The sequence below is a fragment of the Penicillium longicatenatum genome, assembly GCF_028827895.1.
Source record: "Penicillium longicatenatum strain IBT 33135 chromosome Unknown contig_2_segment0_segment0, whole genome shotgun sequence".
NCBI lineage: Eukaryota > Fungi > Ascomycota > Eurotiomycetes > Eurotiales > Aspergillaceae > Penicillium > Penicillium longicatenatum.
In genome coordinates, this window is record NW_026643120.1 from 1,521,396 (window position 1) to 1,541,688 (window position 20,293).

General features: G+C 49.1%; 8 protein-coding genes across 8 annotated transcripts; 2 read left to right on the plus strand and 6 right to left on the minus strand.

Annotated features, from left to right (window-relative positions):
• Positions 1 to 839: 839 nt before the first annotated feature.
• Positions 840 to 2,143, minus strand: N7484_003098 (URC4/urg3 family protein; the record flags this gene model as incomplete). Its single annotated transcript, XM_057113518.1, has 3 exons — positions 840 to 923; positions 974 to 1,569; positions 1,639 to 2,143. The coding sequence occupies 3 exons, from the start codon at positions 2,141 to 2,143 to the stop codon at positions 840 to 842; spliced, it is 1,185 nt and encodes a 394-aa protein (XP_056973658.1).
• A 15-nt stretch (positions 2,144 to 2,158) lies between these two features.
• N7484_003099 (uncharacterized protein) lies at positions 2,159 to 2,521 on the minus strand (the record flags this gene model as incomplete). The annotated part of the gene is made up of 1 exon (XM_057113519.1): positions 2,159 to 2,521. The coding sequence occupies one exon, from the start codon at positions 2,519 to 2,521 to the stop codon at positions 2,159 to 2,161; it is 363 nt and encodes a 120-aa protein (XP_056973659.1).
• Positions 2,522 to 6,513: 3,992 nt separating this feature from the next.
• Positions 6,514 to 7,517, minus strand: N7484_003100 (SDR family NAD(P)-dependent oxidoreductase; the record flags this gene model as incomplete). Its single annotated transcript, XM_057113520.1, has 4 exons — positions 6,514 to 6,707; positions 6,765 to 6,875; positions 6,921 to 7,153; positions 7,234 to 7,517. 4 exons carry the CDS (start codon positions 7,515 to 7,517, stop codon positions 6,514 to 6,516), a joined length of 822 nt encoding a protein of 273 aa, XP_056973660.1.
• An 877-nt stretch (positions 7,518 to 8,394) lies between these two features.
• Positions 8,395 to 9,005, plus strand: N7484_003101 (single-stranded DNA-binding protein; the record flags this gene model as incomplete). The annotated part of the gene is made up of 3 exons (XM_057113521.1): positions 8,395 to 8,672; positions 8,776 to 8,864; positions 8,959 to 9,005. The coding sequence occupies 3 exons, from the start codon at positions 8,395 to 8,397 to the stop codon at positions 9,003 to 9,005; spliced, it is 414 nt and encodes a 137-aa protein (XP_056973661.1).
• A 413-nt stretch (positions 9,006 to 9,418) lies between these two features.
• On the minus strand, positions 9,419 to 10,827 carry N7484_003102 (pheromone receptor; the record flags this gene model as incomplete). Its single annotated transcript, XM_057113522.1, has 2 exons — positions 9,419 to 10,212; positions 10,269 to 10,827. 2 exons carry the CDS (start codon positions 10,825 to 10,827, stop codon positions 9,419 to 9,421), a joined length of 1,353 nt encoding a protein of 450 aa, XP_056973662.1.
• An 859-nt stretch (positions 10,828 to 11,686) lies between these two features.
• Positions 11,687 to 13,169, plus strand: N7484_003103 (uncharacterized protein; the record flags this gene model as incomplete). Its single annotated transcript, XM_057113523.1, has 2 exons — positions 11,687 to 12,063; positions 12,116 to 13,169. The coding sequence occupies 2 exons, from the start codon at positions 11,687 to 11,689 to the stop codon at positions 13,167 to 13,169; spliced, it is 1,431 nt and encodes a 476-aa protein (XP_056973663.1).
• Positions 13,170 to 13,570: 401 nt separating this feature from the next.
• On the minus strand, positions 13,571 to 16,255 carry N7484_003104 (flavin monoamine oxidase family protein; the record flags this gene model as incomplete). The annotated part of the gene is made up of 12 exons (XM_057113524.1): positions 13,571 to 13,638; positions 13,702 to 13,752; positions 13,812 to 13,854; positions 13,930 to 14,319; positions 14,376 to 14,434; positions 14,484 to 14,696; positions 14,750 to 14,799; positions 14,854 to 14,989; positions 15,042 to 15,481; positions 15,542 to 15,615; positions 15,670 to 15,713; positions 15,763 to 16,255. The coding sequence occupies 12 exons, from the start codon at positions 16,253 to 16,255 to the stop codon at positions 13,571 to 13,573; spliced, it is 2,061 nt and encodes a 686-aa protein (XP_056973664.1).
• A 601-nt stretch (positions 16,256 to 16,856) lies between these two features.
• N7484_003105 (phosphatase family protein) lies at positions 16,857 to 20,081 on the minus strand (the record flags this gene model as incomplete). The annotated part of the gene is made up of 1 exon (XM_057113525.1): positions 16,857 to 20,081. One exon carries the CDS (start codon positions 20,079 to 20,081, stop codon positions 16,857 to 16,859), a length of 3,225 nt encoding a protein of 1,074 aa, XP_056973665.1.
• Between the last annotated feature and the right edge of the window lie 212 nt (positions 20,082 to 20,293).

Genomic DNA, 20,293 nt, shown 5'->3' on the forward strand with positions numbered 1-20,293 from the left:
AATTGGGAAGGCACGAGATAAGGCTAAGAGAGGAACAGCTCCAAGATGATGGATGCGGAGAGACGGATCAACCTCGCACCCGGTGAATAGTCACGTGATGGTAATTCGAGAGGTTGGGCAGTACGCAGAAGGTTTACAACGGAGCCGTAGAGGCTTATGTTCATGCTTAAAGATTATGTTCACGAGTCTCTGCGACCGAAGTGCCAAGGTCATCCATGGATCCTTGATGTTTGTAGCTAGGAACAAGATAGCCGAGGTAGCGGGATGACGACATTGAGACATTGCTTAGGGAATGGAGCGCTGGTACCAGGTACTTGTCTAAAAAGCCGCAATAAAGGTACATATACCATCTTGCTGGCACTGATGCAATCCAGGTGGCCAGAAAAATGAACTAAGCGTAACAAAAATTCCACACAAAACCCCTGCAGATGTCATGGTCTTTTCATTTCTTACGTTAGAGAACAATATCGGTTCCAAGGTGCTATACATGATGCAGCTTTATAGATCAGAAACAACCCAATAGATAGAAACAAGAATGAAGTGGCTCAAAATGTTAAAGTGGTATCCGAAAAAGAAACGCAGACAGGTGCCAGTATAACGAATGGCACATGCAAAAAGCCTCAATCGGAGAAGTCGAAGTCGAAGCCGAAGAGAAATTAGAGCACCAAGAAACCACAAGAAACGAAGAGGCCAGTCAGAAGAGAATCAGCAGAGGTCGTCATCAATAGTTCATAAATCCCAGCACCCAAAGCCAGCAGTAATAGTAATAATAGTAATAAAAATAGTCTTGGCGCAGGTCAGGCATCCCGTTCATCCATTAAACTCATGTATAGAGGGCATTAGAAGACCGTGCCATCGGAACGGATCATAATCGGGGGTTCCTTGGTGTTGGGCCTGGAGACTTCGGCGATTTCACGACCACCCTAGACGGAGTTAGTCAGTAGTCAAATAAAGAAGCACGAGGGAGACGAACCTTCCAAGAACCAGCTTCAAGCATCTGGGCCAGTGATAATTGTTCATCCGAGCCAGCTAGTCCCAATTGTGTGTTCACCTCGTCCAGCAGCTCATCCAAGAAGCCCACTGTTACAGCTCGCCACTCCACGATCACATCGTCCTCTGTAGAGAAGAGTGGCACTACCTCCATATTCGGTTGTCCCTTGATTTGGGCATTGTCCTTGAAGGCCTGGACTCCGCGCTCCATATCATTAGCCTTGAGGCTCAAAAGTCCCATGTCAATCAACAAACCACCATTCCGGTACTCCGGCAGACCTGTTAGTAGGTCACTACCAGCGAAATGAATGTGCATTAGCTTCGACATGGGGACCATGATGGAGTAGCAGAGCCACTGGGTCAGCTTGTGGAAGGGAATAATGCTCTCCCACGGTTGCGCGGGTGGGGAGCTGGGGAGATCCGAACATTCCCAGGCATCTCCGATAGAGACGCCGTCGATCTGAGTTCGAGAGGGGGGCCAGATGGACGAGAATCCATCCATGAGCACGGTCCACAAGGTGGTGATGGGGACTATGGGCACAGAAGAAGCGAGAGTCGAAGGGTGTCCCAGAAGAAAGTCTGTCGCGAAATAAACCGTTAGCTTTAGCTCGATTTGTCAAGAGATGATATCGTGCAAAAGCAACTCACCTAACATATTGCCCGGACGAGCATCTACGCCAAAGAAGTCCTGATTATTCAAAGCTTCGGAAAGTCGCACCAGCAACCCCGCGCGACCTTCAATACCAGCTAGCGAGTTTTGGTCCGAGTGCTGCATGCCTTTGGCCAGCTTCTCAACTGTAATATTCTTCAGCGCGGCGCCATCCACCTGGCACGGTTCTGTCGGGTCGCTGCTGAATAAACCGGATTTGAACATCTCCAAACTCGCGACGGCGAGGCCTTCACTGCGTGAGTAAACCTTCCCAGACTCCTTGGATCGGTAGGACCATTTTGTCCCGGCGCCAGCATCCAGCAGGACGGAAACGACGAACAAATCAATCAGGCGACGGGTGCGCTCTTGGGCGTCAATGCTGCTAGGCCACATCTGCAGGAGCTGATTGATCCGGGGGCGGCCGCCCACATCGAAATGTTGCCAGCGGCCATGCGGCGGGATATTCTCATAGTCTCGCCCATAATCTCTCTTAAATCCCTGCATTAGCCTTATGTACGATTATAGGTCAAGTGTCATGTTTACCTTTATGATGGATACAACATAAGAAGCGGTAGCCTTGAGTTTGGACAAATCCACGTCGAAATGGTTGAGTTGATTCCGCTTGGCTCGGGCTAGGACGATGTTGGCGCGGTCACGAACCGCGTGGATGCTTCGGAGATAGGCGGCGGGGTCCAATGCTGGATCTGGCGGGTTCGCGATGGGCATCTCGGGGATGGAGGCCGGGAGGCCGCTGCCTTTGTAACCGGGGGATTTGAGGGACGTATTCGAAGTACGAGCGCTGTTGACGGACACGAATGATTCCTGTTCATCCCTCTCACTCTGAACCGAGTTCCTCGAGTCCTTGCGCTTAAAGAGACCCATGGTTGCGTTGGGTCGTTTTTTTTTTTTTTTCTCTCCTATTTCAATGATCTCCGGGAGGAATCTCGAGGTGGAGAAAGGTGATAAGGAGAGGAGGGAGGTCGGATCGACTCCCAGTAGCTTTGAAGGAATAATCGTTTGTCAGGATCCTAGGAAATATTGAATTTTTTTTTTTTCTCCTTAAAGCTTCCGTAATAATCGAGGCGGGGCGGTCGGTGGCCGGGCTCTTCACAATCTCCACGGTTTAGGGAGAATCTAGGTCGTTAGTTCCGTCGACAGGTAGGCAAAGTGGGGATGGGGCGGCCGAATGAATTTCAATGACGTTCCAAGGTTACCGGGATTGTCTCAAGAGAACAGGGGATGTTGAGTGGGGGAGGACATATACAGAGTTTCTCTACAAGCGAACTGCAGATTGATTACTTCCCGACTGATGGGATCCGCAGGACAGAATAACCCTGGGAAGTACAGGAAATTCAAGCCGACTGGTTCATATATCTAACTTTGCAGAGGGTTTCTCCACTAGAGAAAAATAACAAAAAATAAGGAATCCGCAGAAGGTTCTCACGTACGTGTATAGATCGCTAGTGCGGGAAATCGATCCATTAAGTCTGGACCAGAATGTGCCGGAGAACTGGCGATGCACGGGCTTGCCCTGTGCGGAGAGGGAAGAAGAAATCTGGTCCCTGCCAAGCGTCGGCCAGTCAGAGCCATTCATGGCCCGTGTGAAAGGGATTGTCGTTTCCAATCTTTGGAACCTTCCCACCAAGCGCGTGAAGGGGCCATAAATCCATGCCGATTTCCGGTTTGTTTGGTACCCTAATTCTACTTTGGGCTTTAGGGAGATCTAGCGTCTACTGAACCAGGGAACGCTGCTTCAATAGGTTTCTGATTACGATGCCATTATTCAGGCAATGTGGGTTTCTCTGTTGGTGTTGGTTTTTGTCTTTTCTCATTTTTGTACTTCGATTGCCTCGGAGTCGGCAAATGATGGGATGATGGTGACTCGTGGAATTTCACATGCAGGGATAGCGTTGATTATAATGATGCTTGCTATGATTGATGCTATATGGGAAAACCGGATTCTCCATTATCATCCGAGACTCCGACTATCCTCTAGGGGAGAGTCAATGAAAAGAACTGGGTCAATGGCCCGTTCATGCAGTGCGTGCCTGTCACGGACGAATCACCCGAGTCAGCACTAGTATCGGGGATTCCAATACACGGAGAGAGCTTTCTTAACGTTATGACATGGACATAAACAGTAGATGAGTGGTGTGATATCCACAACGATTTGACGTTAGCGTTCATGAGGTTGACGGAGTTCCGATCTGGCCTGATTAGCCCACCTTTACGCCCAAATCATGTCCCATTCGGATTGTCCGATCTTCGACCAGACCGACGAAATTAGGCACAGGTCTAGATGCCGTCGTTGAAGTTCCAGCAATTCGAAGGATCAAATCAAATTGGCAATCTGTGAGAGGGTCTAATCTCTGCCGTTGCGGCCGCCATAGAACGCAACGCCAGCTGCAGCTAACGCGGGAAGCACGGACGTAGCCAGGCTACTGGGTAGTTTCAGTTAAAACTCCCCACGTCAGGTCAAATTTCCCTATACACCGAGAACTGGTCTGTTTACACCGGCCCCGGGGCAACTCGGTTACGCCAATGTTGGCCCACCACATACCTCGCCATTCGTTACCGCGCGGCTCCATTACCCGAGAGCTCCGCCGTCGAGCTTCAAAGCGGAGACCTAAGTTTTGCCAGGTGTTTTGGTCTCGGTTGTTTTCTTTTTTCCCATATCAAGAGATTTTCTTTTGCAGATCAGGTACCCTGTGCACGGGAAAAACCCCCCCAATCCCAGAGAGTCTTAATTGGTCTCTCAGATTAATTCCGGCCCCAGTGCTCCTTCGGAACAAATCCAGAACACCCTTTACCTTCTTGGGTAGTTGGCAGCGAGGCTCTGTTCGCAGCTCTTGCCTGTACTGTCAGTCCTCCTTGTGGCTGCCAGCCACAGACCCATTTATCCACGTGTGTGATAATGCGAGGCCGGAGATTACCATGCAAAGCTAACATAGCATCACATAATTAGAACACCTGGCTTCGGCATCCGATCAGGTAGGGATAGTCGTTGACAGGTTAGCGTAATTGTGCGGTATTCTGCAACCTTCCTTTTCGCGGGATCACTATAGACAAGCCCGAACTAACTTTGTGGCCGCGTCACGGAACTTGAGCGAGGCTTTGCCCCGAAATGGCGCTTGACCGTTGACTTTCGCTATCGATGTCCCAATTAAGCCAAAGGAATGTCCGAAGAGGGTCTTTTAAGGTTCGCTTGATGTGGCTTTTTGTTATGAAACTCCCGCGGGGAAGGTCCATGGTTTTAACTTCCGATTGGATCAAATGCGGAATTATGTTTTACACTTGAGTTTGTAGATTTTAGCCATTAGACTCTCGTATTCGGGTTGAGGCTGTGGCCACTTGTCCCGGGCTCGCCAGTTCGCACATCATTGCACCGGGGAACTATTCGCTAGCAAAAACATCAGCCCGAGTGATGATCATCCTTTAGAATAGCCCTAGGATGACAAGCAAGTGGAGGCCAGGCAGTTTCCGTCATTGTATGGGCTTGGGCACCGACTGATGAGATGTGCCATTGAGATCGCCATTGGAGAGTGCCGTTGAACATGTCTTGACAGTTCAGGCAATGTTCTGCTTATAGAGATATGCTCGATGGTGAATACCTCCTAGCCAGGCTCAGAGTTAAAAGGTTATCTCATGACTCGCCTGCTCGATCCCCCGTCGTTTCTTTCTGATGGACCGAATGACTGAAAACTCACTCACCTCTAGCTGACGTACAGAGCCCAAACAAAAGTACACTCACACCAGGATCCAACCTACCATGTCGTCCATACGAATCGCCGCCTGCTACAGTACTCCTCGCACCCTCTTAGAAAAACAACAGAGAAAGCCACATCCCTTGTCCACCGAGCATTCAAGAACTCTACCAATCTGATCGTCTTCCCAGAATCATACACATCAGCCTTTGCCCCCTGAAGCACCCTTCGAGCGCCAACAAAAGATCATTCTACTCCACCGCATGGCTCGAAAGTCTATCTAAACAGGTGGACAAGAGCTTCAACGCCTCCAAAAACCGCTCAAGACACCAAGACCATCGCCGTGCTTAGGCAAGGCTGTCACTTGAATTTGCACAGCCTGTCTCTCCGCTCGAACCTGGCTATCGGCCAACCGGGCACCTTTACCGTGCACCGCCGAAAACTAGTACCAGCCCTTTTCGAGAAACTTGCCTGGAGCCCGGATAACGGATGCAGACTCCGCGTTGCTAATACGTTGCATGGACACATCAATCCGCTCGCGAGGATTGTACTGATCGCGCAGCGGGAGCTGATTCATATCTCTTCTTGGCCTGCTATCTGGCTGACGAGAGTTATCTTGTTGGGTTCCATGGTGACAATGGTCTTATCGACCTTTACCATAATCAAGCCCGAGAGCTGTCACATCGTAATCACAAGTTGATTTGGTCTTCGTCAACTGCAATCCCTGCCTCGTGTGGTTTCTGATCATTAGGCTCGTAACATCGTCGGTTCCTATAACATCCAACACTTATTGATACAAAGGGAGGTAGTGGGAGCTTGGGGTTTATTTCTCGAAATTATGGTCAAGTTCTTGCGAACAGGCTTCGATGCTGTGGTAGCGGAGCTCAGGATGAAGTTACCCCCGATGCTATCATCTCGAGACCGCAGTCTTTGGATGTTGTTTGTGGGCGCTGGAGATGTCTCCTAATGTCCTAATGGGCAAGTCTGGTTTTGGCCCTGATAGGGGCGCCCGTGCCTTACAACCATGCATGTGCTAATTATGCCGAAGTCAATAATGAATGAAATTCAGAGTTCCTTGGATGTCTGTTATTTTCATTTCAAATAGGTTTTCGAATGCCAGTAACAGATAGATAAAGATAATAACCTACATATCCTCTAAAAAAGGGCCATCTAGCGTGCGGTATAGCCTCCATCCACAGCCCAAGCCGCTCCAGTTACCCAGCTAGCATCATCACTCGCCAATACGACCGCAATTTTAGCGATATCACTTGGCTTACCCGGTCCATTGAAAGGATGCTTTCGCTGCATATCTTCTAAGCTCATGCCCGCCGCCATCGCATCTGTGAAAATGGCAGTCTGAGTATCTAATCAGAAGTTAGTTTAGTACTGAGAACCAATCAACACGGGTATATTCTACTTACATCCCGGACAAATAGCGTTCACATGAATCCTGTCTGCAGCATAGTCAAGGGCAACTTGTCGAGTCAAGCTACCGACTGCTCCCTTCGATGCGCAGTAAGATGCTTTGATCACTAGGTCAGTTTCATGGCCAGGTCGCGAAGTTACAGGGCACTTACGAATTGTTTTCCCTGCAATGGTCGCCATGATAGAAGACATATTGATGATCCACCCTCTATCCCCAGATGAATGAGGCTCCTGAGCAAGCATCTGGGTAATAGCGTATTTGCATCCCAAAAAGATGGACTTGGCATTGACTTTCATCGTAGCATCCCACACCTCTTCATCTGTTTCATGGCACCTAGCTAGGGAACGACGGGCTTCTAGACCCACGCCAGCATTGTTGACCAATCTATAGCAAGAGAAAGAAGAATATCAGAGGAATCTGCCAATTGTCGTAGCTCATGCTCAAGATACCTGCAGGATACTCACATATCTAATCTACCAAATTCGTTTGTCGCGGCTTGCACCAGCGCTTGCATGTCATTCGCTTCACCGACATCGGTGGTAACGAATATGGCCTGTCCACCTTCTTTCTGGATCAACTCATGTGTATAGATTTCTCCTTCATCCTGGATATTCATTCGTGCCGAGGGAGTCAGATCTGCGCAGACCACCTTCGCTCCTTCACGAGCGTACGAGAGGGAAATGGCACGACCAAGCCCAGAAGACGAGCCGGTGACGATGGCTATTTTGTTAAGTAGACGGGTTGACATGTTAAACAACACTTTGTGGCGGGGGTCTATATGAGGATTTATGCGGGATACTAGGACGAATTCCAAGGCTTCTTTAAAGGTAGGAGACAGAGCTCAAATGACGGTGAACCCTCGGTTAAGATTCGATGCATTATGCAAGCCATGCAAGTTAGTCAGAATGAATGGTAGCCCCGCTTAACTGCACCTCCAACCCAGAATTGTACAAAGGTCTGTCCAGCTTCCCCGCATCACCCGTCATGACGGAAGCCGAGGGTCAAGTGGTGCATATTCTCCTAGAAATTGCCAGTATTGCCTAAACAGGGGTTTTTGTGAATTTCGAAAACATTTGAATCTAGATGTGATCTCTGATACCTTGGCAAGTACTGTGATTTACAGGGTGAAAAGCCTCCAGGTATTCGAACTTCCGAAGTACGTACATGTCCTTGATTCTTAGGCCATTTACCATACTTGAAACTATTAGTTAATCCCATCAATACATATAGGTCCCCATTCCTAGATACGTGACTCAGCACAGCCAGCTTCTACTTATGTCAGTAATCCTAGGTGAAATTATATCTGGCACCACCATGTTTGCGTTATCTAGGTGACTAGGTCACATGTAAAAACTTCAAATAGCCCGATCTTTCATCAATGATGTTCAAATTCCAATGACTTACCCAGGTGCAATGCAAATCAATTCCAGCATGTAAGCTTGCCTAAAATTCTCGCTGCAAACCCCCACCCAAAAATCGATATCATAGTTCCTGATCTATCACATCCGGATAAGCAAATCACATGACCAACGCGGATCGCGTCGACGTCAACCGCGACCTCCTCACCCCTAAAACCAAACCAAAGCAAATCGCATCACACTCCTTCCATCAAACCCAAAATCAAAATGTCCGCCTTCACTTCTATCCGTCCTACCCTGCGCCTGGCAAACACCGCCACCCGCACCTTTAGCTCCTCCGCCGCGCATTCCGTCGCCCGCATGACCATCACCGGCCGTCTGGCCGCCGATCCCGAGCTCCAGGCTACCTCCACCGGACAGGACGTTATCAAGTACGCCGTCGGAACCTCGTACGGGCCCCGCGATAACCGCCAGACTAGCTGGTTCAAGATTGCTAGCTTTGCGGAGGGTGGACAGCGGGATTACTTGATGAGCTTGCAGAAGGGGTGAGTGGGTTCTGATCCAATTGGGATTGATGTTCGCACTGATGTCCTTGGGTGGGAATATTTTTTTGGGTGCATCTTTTGCTAACGTGGATTTGCAATTTAGTACTCTTGTTTACGTGGAGGGTGATGCTAGAATGAAGAGCTACGAGGATGCCGAGGGCCGGAAACAGTCTAGCCTGAGCATTGTACAGCGTATGTGACTGCCATTCTCTTCGATGCCCTTCGTTCCTATCAGGGTGATTTTGGGCATTGGACCAAATGGAATCATGCTAACTTCGATCTATAGGCTCCATTGAGGTCCTCAGCCGCCCCCAGGGCTCCGAGTCCCAGTAAACAATTTATTTTCAAGACTGATTTAATTTGAATGTGGACTATCGACGTGGTTGATTATTGGTAACGGCGTTGTATTGGGAGCGCGGACGGATCTTAGATGGCTAGGTCGGGTTGGGGAGAGGAGAATTGACTCGTGGCTCGGCTCGGTTCTGGGTAATGATTCTTGTCGATCTCCTAGCGCTGTGATTATTGTATTGTACTTGTATACCCTGAATACACTCCGTTCTTCTATGGTGTATGTTGGTATTCTCCTGGAGTTGATGTTTACGCGGGGACTAAAATTGGTAGAAACACGAGGACTTCTTGAATGTAATGAATTTACATGAACATGATGCTTAAGACTGCAGAAATGGTTTAATGACGGCTGGTTAGAAGAAAAAAAGGGATATGGAATATGTCGATTAAAGACGGACCTAGAGCTGGAGCTCACTCTGCTGGGATATAACATGCTTGATATGAATGGAATCCACTAGAACAGGCGGAGCATTGATCCCCGAGAACTCGCTGCTGGAGCGACTTGCACTGGTCCCCGCCCAAGCATTAGTACAAACGGTCTGTTCAGGCACAGAAACATCATTCAGCAGGACAGCCCGATCACGGCCCCGAGCAGAACGGCCATTGAACAAGGACCGATACCACGGCAAATTGCGGATATTGTCATTGGAAGACGGCCGAGGACCCTTCTCGATATCATCATATGCATTTTTGCGCCACTTGAAGAGCGATTTCTTCTGGGGCCGAGATGAGTCGACCAGTGTTCTCGAATTCGAACCTTGGGGAATTGGGATCGTAGCCTGCGAGTCCAAAGGACAAGACACACTGGGGAAGCAGTATCCGAATCCCAGTCGCCAAAGAATTAAGTGGTAGACTCGAATGGCGTCACGGCCGAACCCACAGAAGATGAAAATGATAATGCCGATGGCGATGGGTGTCCAGCGATCGAAAAAGACTTTGCCGTTTGTGGGGACCTTGATGATTTGGTTCCATGATGCATGGTGGATTTGAGACCAGGAGTAGGGGTGCCAGGGAAGGGAGAGATATAGGTCATAGTAGACGACATATGTTTGGACGGGAAGGATGATTACGAGCATGGTAAAAGCGACGAAGAACAGTCGTAAGAAACGGGATTTACTCATGTTGCTGTTTGATGCGCGGAGGATAACCTCGAAGTCACTTTTGTATCGGTGAAGGCGGATAAGAACGAGGCCTGTATCAGGGTCAGTGTTTGCCTTTCGACTATTGTGAGTACAGCACAAAACTTACAACAATAGTATGCAGAGATCAAGCAAATGATGGGTGGCCACATCCATGCCAGCACGAAACTTGGCCAACTCTCGTCATAGTTGTTGACACATCCAGAAATGGCATAGAGGAGATAGCGATCTTTCTGGTAGACATAGTGAGTGACCATTGCCATGATTGGCACAAAAACGCAAAGAAGAAGCTCGATCAGCCGATTGCGCCAACGCTGGGTCTTGCTCGGAACCAGGACGGCTCGACTGGTGTCCAGCACCGCTGCCAGCCCCCGGAAGATACATGTAAGAGCAGCCGGTACAGCCACATAACTTGCAACCATAATCTTGACCTCAATATCACAGAGACCAGCCCCATCCCACCATGTGGAAATGTCATCTGTGGGCCACACAATAGCGTTGATGATATTGAACACACTCAGCAGCATTGCCCAGCAGTTCAGGGCCGTTGCAGGAAAGTTGCGATTTTTGACATGAAGAGCCAGTGGTGGGAGGCATAGTAGAATGGAGATGAACGACAGGACCGGAATAACTACCGCCAGCGGATAGAGCTTCGTATCTGTCGCCATACCTGCCGCCAATGTCGTCGCAAATTGGATGAATGCTATCAGGAAGCACGATGAATACCTTCAGATAGGGCAGTATTCCCCACAAAGCCCTAAATTGAGTATTCGAAGCGAGAAGAAGTATGAGAAAGATGAAGAAGATAAGAAACAGACCGAACGCATCCTTCTATAGCTGACTGCTCTCCAATGATGCAGTTAATTACATGAGCCGAATCTCGAAACAGAAACCAGGTGTCAGAAAAGATTCACTGAGCGGGGATAGCAGGCCTAGATCAACCCAGGATACCTGCAGGAGGTGCACTGGATGTAATTCGAATCCGCATGCGAGGTAAAGGGGGCCCAACATAGGCCTCTATAGACTCAGATATGACGAAAGGAAGAACCTGACCATTCAAAGAGCATTCTGTCGGCATCATTGACAATAAGAAAGTGAAGAAAGACATGAATGAAAGGGAGAGTTGCTACTGTGGCCGGATTTGGGGGTCAATAGACTCAGCTCTATAGAGCCCCCAATGGGGTTAGAGCGAACCATGGATGCAATCAATGGGCAATTCAGGGTTTGTTTGTTACGACTTTACACGGTTTGCATCCCCTACTTCGAATCTAATGGATCTTTGAGAAATACACCCCTCAAGTGTGGTAGATCAAAATCGGATTATAACATTGGAGGATGCATATTGTGGTGGACGAAGGTATGACGAAATGCCGTGACGAAATACCCTTGCATGAATCAAGACTTCTGAAATCGACCTAATCAACCTCGGCTGGACGCCACGAACTCCTCTACCCATCGGCGCGAACTCTTTCCTACCTGCAGCTTCTCGCCTTTTTAAGCCCCAAGGTTCTCGGGCTCTTTTCCATCATGGCTGATCCCCCTTCACCATCGGGGATCTCACCCCGCAGTTCGTCCATCCGCCGCCGTGGTGTCCCCGCGCGAACTACACTTGAGACCATCCCCGACTGGCCCGAACGCCGCAACTCGACCCTCTCCGATACAATCTCAGATGCTCGTAACTCCATTCGATCATCCACAGATGGCCTATTTCTCCCCCGGGTTGCTAGGCACAATGAAGGCCCGATCGCAACGGAGGAGTCTCATTGGCACTCTGCACCACTGGCCTTGGCGCTGATGCCTGCCATCGCGGGTGTCATGTTTAAAGAGGGAAGCTCTTTTGTGACTGACGTGACATTGTTGGTACTGGCGGCGATATTCCTCAATTGGTCGGTTCGATTGCCATGGTATGTCAAAGCCCGATCTGATACATTGGACTACAAACTTACGGATTCAAAGGGACTGGTATCGGTCGGCCCAGGCTATCCAGCGGGAAGACTCCAGATTCAGCCCCACTGCGGAGGACATCGAGATCGAGGGTGATGAGGCTGTGGAATCCGGCGAAGAATCTCATCAGCGTCCCCAGCCCCTACGAGCATCTAATCAAGCAGCCATCAAGGAGCTCCAGATCCACGAGCTCGTCGCATTAGTCTCGTGTTTCATATTCCCTCTGATCGGCGCCTGGCTTCTCCACGGCATCAGAAATAACCTGTCCCGACCCTCAGAAGGTTTAGTCTCAAATTACAACCTTACTATCTTTCTTCTCGCATCGGAGATCCGTCCATTCGCACATCTCCTCAAATTATTCCAAGCACGCACCCTCCACCTCCAACGCATCGTCGCAACAACAAACGATGAAGACCGCATCGACGCAAATAAAGTCCAAGATCTCACAAAGAGACTCGAGGAGCTCGAAGCCCATGTAGCCGAAGCTGCCGCTACTCGCCTGACTTCATCTCCCTCCAAATCAGACCAAAATTCTTCCAAAGAACCAAATAACGCACCAGAACTCATCACACAGGCCGTCGTTGAAGTACGAAGGACCGTCCAACCAGACATCGAAGCCCTGAACCGCGCTGTTCGCCGCTACGAGAAACGCATTGCTCTGATGACCCTCCAGTCAGATACCCGTTTTCAGCAACTTGAAGCTCAAACCCGCGACGCATTAGCCCTAGCAGCCGCCGCGCAACGCTCCAGCCTTTCCAGCCGCTCCAGCTACGCGTTCACACTAGTAGACTGGGCCTGCGCATGTGTCGTGGTTCCCACTCAACTCACATTATCTATCCTCAACTTACCCAGTCGCGCAGCAAATCGCTGCTTAGCAACCGCGAAGAGTATACTAGGTCGGCCCCTTGCACAAAAGCCACGCTCGAAGTCAAGTAAGGGCAAGTCGGCTCAGGGAGGTGGTCATAAGGTCCGACCGCGGTCGCCTCCGCCGAAGGCAACGGCTCCTGTTTCACCGCTTACATCGCAGCAATCTCTGGATTCGAGGGTAAAGGGTACTTCTCGCTAGGCTGGTCCATGCTTGAAGATGTCATGATGCCAAATGGCTCTTATACCTTTTTATATGTACTTTTCGGGCTATATATACTATATTCCACCAAATTTAATGTCGGCTTTGAACAAGACTTTCCCGCATGTGTATCCTGGAACTAGCCAAGATGACTATGGATATGCCCTGGATATGCTACGGTGTTTACTGGCCAGTGAACAAACACTTCCAACCGACAATGACGACTTTTTGAAGATGTATAATACTGCTTCCCCTGTTGGTCAATCATCGGGGTCCACGGTGTCATATATTTGGGCATTTCAGAAATTCTCTATCCAGTCAGCTCTCACTCCAATCAGCTTGCGTCCGCGGTTGATATTCCACCAAATTTATAAGGACAGAAATTGGGACTCCATATTGCCTCAAACAGTAACCCATTTGCCCATCCATGTTTCCGTAATCTCCTTCGCCTCGTCCACCAAGCCCAATTCTAATATGAACTTCAAGTCAGCAATATTATGATTGACAGGTTTCATGAGTAGAGGTAACAAACCCAGTAGAAGCTGAACTGTGCCACGAACAGATGATTCCAAGGCCGAGGCAACTAACTTCAAGTCAGCTCAAGCTTTGAGAAAAACATAGTAAAACTAGAAGTCAACCTACTCCATGAATGAGTATAGGCGGTATGTTCCCCGATAAATATGATCTGTGAAAATTAGCACGAGCACCTCCAACAAGAACTTACCTACCCCGTCTGGGCATGATGATCCTGAACACCCACATTATTTTCAGTATTGAAGTAAGAAGGCATATAAAGCTTATGCTGCCCAACACCAGCATCAACCCAAGAGCCCCCCGCGTTAAACTCCTCTTCCAACCAACAGACACGCTTGAAGTTCCCAGTATATTGCTCATAAACAATCTCACCATGAAGCCGAGCAAAGGAATCTAGAACATATTGCGCATGTTCCTCCTTGGGAGTCGACACCCAGCGCTTCCCGTAATCATCCTGATTGTAGCTGGCGAGAACAACTGCAGGGCCAGTGCCGTTTATGTTGTAACTGGGGTAGCAAATACTCCCGATTCCGGGCACATCGGTCTGGGTATTGCAGCTTCCGAAAATGGGGCGGTCGAGGTGCTCCCAGAATCGGGATTTGAATTCTAGTGCCACCTGTTATGGTTAGTTATGCTACATGAAACAAAAGCTGAATCAGGATAGGCAGGTACCTTGCAGGCAGACCCGTAGCCGAGTTTAGAGATAGCGTTTGCTAGGGTGGGAGAAAACTCTGTTGCTTGGGTTTAGCAGGGAACCGAGGCATTGTCTGTGGAGCTTACCTGGAAGCTCCCATTTCCTAACCACCGTGAAAGGAACAGAGACGAAAGCGTAGTCATATGTAGCGTTTTCAAATTGACGATCGGTGTACTTATTCTTCCAGGACACCTGGACCTTCTTTTTCGAGTCGAGATATTCAATCTTCTGGATTTTTCGATGATATCTCAGGTTTTCTTGTATCAGCGGCTTGAAGGCGTTTGGTAGTCGAATCATTCCTGAGAGTATCAGCTGCTGCGTATTCATCGTTCACAATTACGTCGACACTCACCTTTGTCGATCGTCTTCCACTCTTTGGATGAGAAGAATAGGTCATCAGTCCTGTGAAGAGTAGGTTATGAATGAGATAGCCCCTTATATCATGGAGATACCTACATATGTGCCCAAAAAGGAGCAGCATTTGGGAGGAGATCATTGACAAGGTCAATGGTGTTCAGATCGAAGCCTAGCACATTGTGAATGTAATCCGCCTTTGACCAGTCATCTCCTCCCTTGCCGTCGAGTCCAACGTCTATCAAAAGTAAGCAACCTGCTAATTCAAGAATTGACATATGGTAGAATACCAAGAAACTTCTTATGTGCTTCAAAGATGTTGCTGGCAATGAGCTTCATCATTGCAGGGTCAAGCATAATCTTTCCCAACTTGTTTTTGAGATCATCCAAATGAGGAGTATGGATAGTTGATGCGCCAATAGACCTATTCCGCGCAACATCACCAATAGTCGGGATGGAACCATCTGGATTTCGGTTGTCTTTGATCAAGGATAGGGCATTATCGCTGTTATAGATGAAAGGAATCCAGTCGATGTTGAGTGATTCATTATACTTGTTCAGTTTGTTCAATGCTTCGCTAAGCTGGAAAACCATTTGATGGTAGGTGAAGTTCAATGTCAAGGTCTCATTGCCCATTGGAAAGGTTGCAGTGATAGGAATCCGCATGGCTCCGAATTCTTGATATTGATATTTTGAGTCGGGAAGATCGAAGTACTCAGTCCAGATGCGACTGTCAATTCATGTTAGCACCAATTGCTGTACACATTGATTCAATGACTCAATTACCCACCCCCCAACGCGATTGGTGGACTCGGAAACTTCAAGATTCGTAAACCCAACACTGTGGAGGAGGAACTTGATGAACTAATCAGCAACAATCTCATGATCTTGGGGGTTTGCGCAAAGGTGGATAAATACATAGGTCATCAAACCTGAGATTCCAGCACCGAGAATTCCGATTGCTAGAAAGCATTAGAATTGAATCTCAAGGTAGGATGAAGCCACGCGAACATTTGCTCTTAGCCTTCTTCACATCCACGACTCCGAGTTCCTTATTCTGAAGGAGCTCCACACCTTTGAACCAGGGTCCTTCTGCATCTATACCAGACTCATTTGACATGGGAATGTGGTCTCGTCTGGCCATTCTGGCATGAAAAATCTTATCTAGATTCAGCGGCTCACTTCGCCCGATTAATCTGCTTTGCTCCCAAGCTGAAATGCAGCGACGAGAATGGACAGTATCAGGAATTACCCAGACCAGTCGAGTGTCACCGCTAGGGTAAGTGCCACTTGGAACATTTGCAACATGATGATGGTCTTTGGAGTCGACTGCATCGCAATCGCCGTACATAAAAACATGATCCTCAAAGCTAGTGTTGGGATATTTGAGGTGGATATTGGCGATGTTGGAAGTCTCGGTATCTTTCACGGAAATCTCAATAGTTTGAGGGGAAGAAGCCCCTAGGACTACAGAGGCCAGAATTATGGCAACACAGACTCTCATGCTGTATAGGAAGTGTGTACACGAGCTTGTCCGCAGTGTTTTCCAACTTACTTTCTGTATATTCGAAACCGCCCGATGTACATCCCGTATACAAGGGCCGGGCTGTTGCAGCTTTGACTCTCATGCAAAAGTATTTCAACCATGGATTTGAATCGCCGAGCTGAGCCTGGTCTTGGCACAGGGGGTGCTTCTAGACATTCTGTGCATTCCACCTGTAGAATAGATATGGACCCACATTCCACATCTCTCAGGCTTACATACGGCCATGTCAAAGTATGCACCAGTTGGGTTCACGCAGTTCAAACCGAGGTTAAGTGCGTACATCAGTCATATATATGATAATTTAGTGATAACGAGGGCTTTGAAGGATATATTGTCACGGTAGTACATGGAGGATTGCTCTCCCCACTTGACAGATCGACCACGGGCTTTTCACTGGTCAAACCAAACAACTGTTCGTCTATCATATCTAACATACCACCAGTCTATTGACATAAACGCAAAGAAGTGGCACCGAATAAGCAGAAGAAAGAGTTTCCAAGGATCAAAATATACTGATCCATTCCAACTCGGAAATCAATAAATGAATATACGTACAACATCAAGTCCGCCCTCCAGAAGGCCCCCTGTCATCAACTCCAATCATCTTCAAGAATGGCTCAATAATCGCCTTCTTCCGTTCGTCCGAAGCTCGGCGCTCTTTCTCCTTCGACGGCACGGGAGCAGACTGCGAAATGAGTACGCGGGCGAATATAGACGTGAGTGTAGACTCGACAGCCTGTCGACGCGCTGTAGCTTTTTCGTACGAGTCCTTTGCCAAGGATTCGGGGGTGGGTGGTTGGCTTTTGCGACGGAATCTGCCCGCTGAGATGAATGCCGCGGTAGAGGCAGGGGTGGGCGGGTTTGGGAGACTGGATTTGGGGTTCTCCTGTTCATTTTGGTTGTCTCCTTGGTCTTGGCCTTGATCCTCCGTGTCCTTCTTGTCCTCGTCTTTCGTTTTTGATACAGGGTTGCTGGGCTGCGGTGCAAGGGAAGGGACTGGGGCTACTTCGTTCGCGATACGGGCAAGCATGAAGGTGACAAATGTGAAGGAGACACTGTGTGCGGGTGAATAGGCGAGGCTTTCGAGGACCCAGGCTTGAGTCTCTTCCCAGGATCGCGGAGGAGCCTTGGATTTCTCTCGTGCGATCATCTGCTGCTCCATCTCTTGCCAAACGAATGCGGTAACGATGCCATCACTTAAGGAATTGAGGAATGTCAGAAGTGTTGCGGAGAGGATCTCTAGCCGCTGGAGGGATGGAACTTCTGGTGGAAAAATCGACGTTAGGGACTGGTTGGTGTCGAGAGATTTTCGGACTGATGCCGACAGAGCAGCGCGCTGCTCGGGGTCATGAAGGGTCCATGTGTCGGGCTGGAAAGGCCACCCGGTTCCTGATGGTTCCAAAGCCCAAGGTGCTTCTTCTGGGGATTCGCCTTTTGTCATGCTCCACTCTGCTACGGCCCGCTCGGTCAGATCGGAAATCGCCTCGGTCAAACGAAAGAGCTCACGTGGAGCAGATAGCCGCACTTCAGTTTTTGTTTGGGATGGATGTGATGCCCCTTTCTCGTCGAGACTGCGGGCTCCCTCTTCGGGCATGCGGGTCAATTCGTCCACGCTACAGCCAAAGCAGGTTGGCAACCAGTGGCCCGTGACCGAAATGAAATGGTCGCGACCACTGTCGACATGAAGCACTAGGATCTCCTCCAGTTTGACTTTCTTCAGGTTGAGAAGACGAACTTGTTCGATATTCTGAACGTGAGCTATGATCTCGACATTGGCCACGTCGCCTGGCAGTAGTGTGTAGGAATTTCCAAAAGCTGTAGCCGGTTGTTTGGTATGGTCCTCGGGCCGTTCAATTTGAATATGGAGCCAAGAGGGGTTCTCTGAATTGTCTTTATTACCAAGGCTAGGCCTCTCGCCGAAGTGAAAGGTGGCTGATGCACCGCTCGTGTTGGCAATAGTGATGGACCGGCGAACCGGCACATCATGAGCGACATCACCTAAGTCAACTGCGTTCGGATCTCGCTCCTTTCCTTGTTCGCCATGAGGAACATCAACCACGACCGTAAGGCCAGGGCGAGCTTCATTTTCAGCCTTGTCGAGTTCCCGGACCACCTCTTGGTGAACTTTAGCCTTGAGGCTGGGATTCACGGCATCAAATGACAACGTAAAAATGGCATCCAAGGGTTTGTGATCTGAAGACAGAATTCCCTGGTGTGATATATAATGATCCAGACGAATGGGCTCATCCAATGCTGAGTTTTCAGATGCAACAGAAGAGACAGATGCCCGGTCATCATCTGAAATATACTCCTCCACGCTGCCTCCCCCTCCCCCATCTGCTCCGTCGACCTCAGGGTCGTAGTCAAATAGGACATTTTCATCGGCAGCAGCCTGGTCGAGACCTTGGTCCTGCATTTCTTTGTCTCTCTGCCGAATTTCCTCGGCTTCTCGGTCAAGTTGCTCATGTTTGAGCTTGTCCCGCCGGCTGCGGTAAAGAATTCGATCACACCAGCTAGGGCCACGATGTTTCTCACTTGAGTCAAACATAGCCACGCTACCGACATCATATTTATATGTAGGCAGAAAAGTGATTTGGCCTTCGCGCCATCCTTTGTGGAATGCAGTTCCCAATTTTTGCTGAATATGCAGTTGGTCATGGACGACAAGAGATGAAATAGTTGTCTGCAATGACGCAGGGTCATTATGAGGATCAATATCATCGTCGCTGACTGGCTCGGGTGTCCCATCATCTTCTGGAAGCGGCGGTGATGGTGGCTGGTTTTCATCATCGGCGGTAGAACCTCGGCGGCTACCCGATTTCTTTGCTTCCTGGAGTGCAATATCGTATGCATTAACTGTATGCCGTGCTAGAACTTGCCGCACGTCATTCCCAGGAATATCATCTAGTCGATAGTTAAGATCGCCAAACCAGAAAGTAAAATCCTCGTCGCCAATACTGTCAGAAGTCTCATCCCCTGCTCCCTTCTCGCCATCAATGCAATCGAACTTTGCACGCGACGCAATCTGTGAAGCATCCCAATTGCGTCTTTCTAGGCTGCTTTTATCAGACCCTGCCGCAAGGTGACTGTTCACAAAAACTAGACGAGTAGTTTCTCCCAGGACCAAACGAGTAGCCACGGCGCCCTTATTCCCCATGTACCCCATCAGACCCGTCCCGACATAGGTACTGCTGACCGAGGAGATGCTCTCACGAATCGATGGAGAGGCGTAGATCAAAAGTAAGAGCCCAACTAGCTGAACCTCGGAGACGAGCTGATATCCTGGAGGAAGGGAACTCTGAACTGACTCCTTCCATCGATTCGATGGGCCCGAATCGGTGTATGGCCGTAAAGCCTCTGCGGGAGATGAAACATCGACCACTTCCTGGAGACCCAAAACATAAAGATCAATCTCCTCAGGACTTGTTTGAAATGGCCTTTTCTTCTTCTCGTTCTCCTCATCTCCGGTTGACGAACCTCCCTCCGTTGCTCCAGCATGCTCAAGTTGCTCACCCTTGGCACCAGAGAGCTTCTCGGACACCCCTTGGCCCTGCACGAACCATTTCCCAATGTCCTTTTCTGTACCGGAGATGGCTGCTACATTCCAAGTTCCAACTTTCACGCGAACTGTTCGTCGACGAGTATACTCAGCTTTTCGTGCTTTGACGGCACGCGAGAGGGACTGCAAGTCCAGCGCAGGGTGCTGAATGTCCTCCACCCCATCCGACGCTTGGCCCCCCGAGTCTGACGCCGGCGACTCGGCTCGCTGGTCCTTGGCGCTCATGTTGAATCAAATCGTGTCAAGCCTTGTAGGAGAAGGTATATGTTCATGGGATTTTGATGCAATTTCTTTTGGGGTTAATGCGACACTGACAAAGCGTGGTATATAGAACCTATGGCTGTGAATCTGGGACGGCTATTAATCCCGGCGGGAAATCGGATGCTATAGTGGTTTTCTGAAGCACCACAATGCAATTGGAGTAATTGATGACGGAT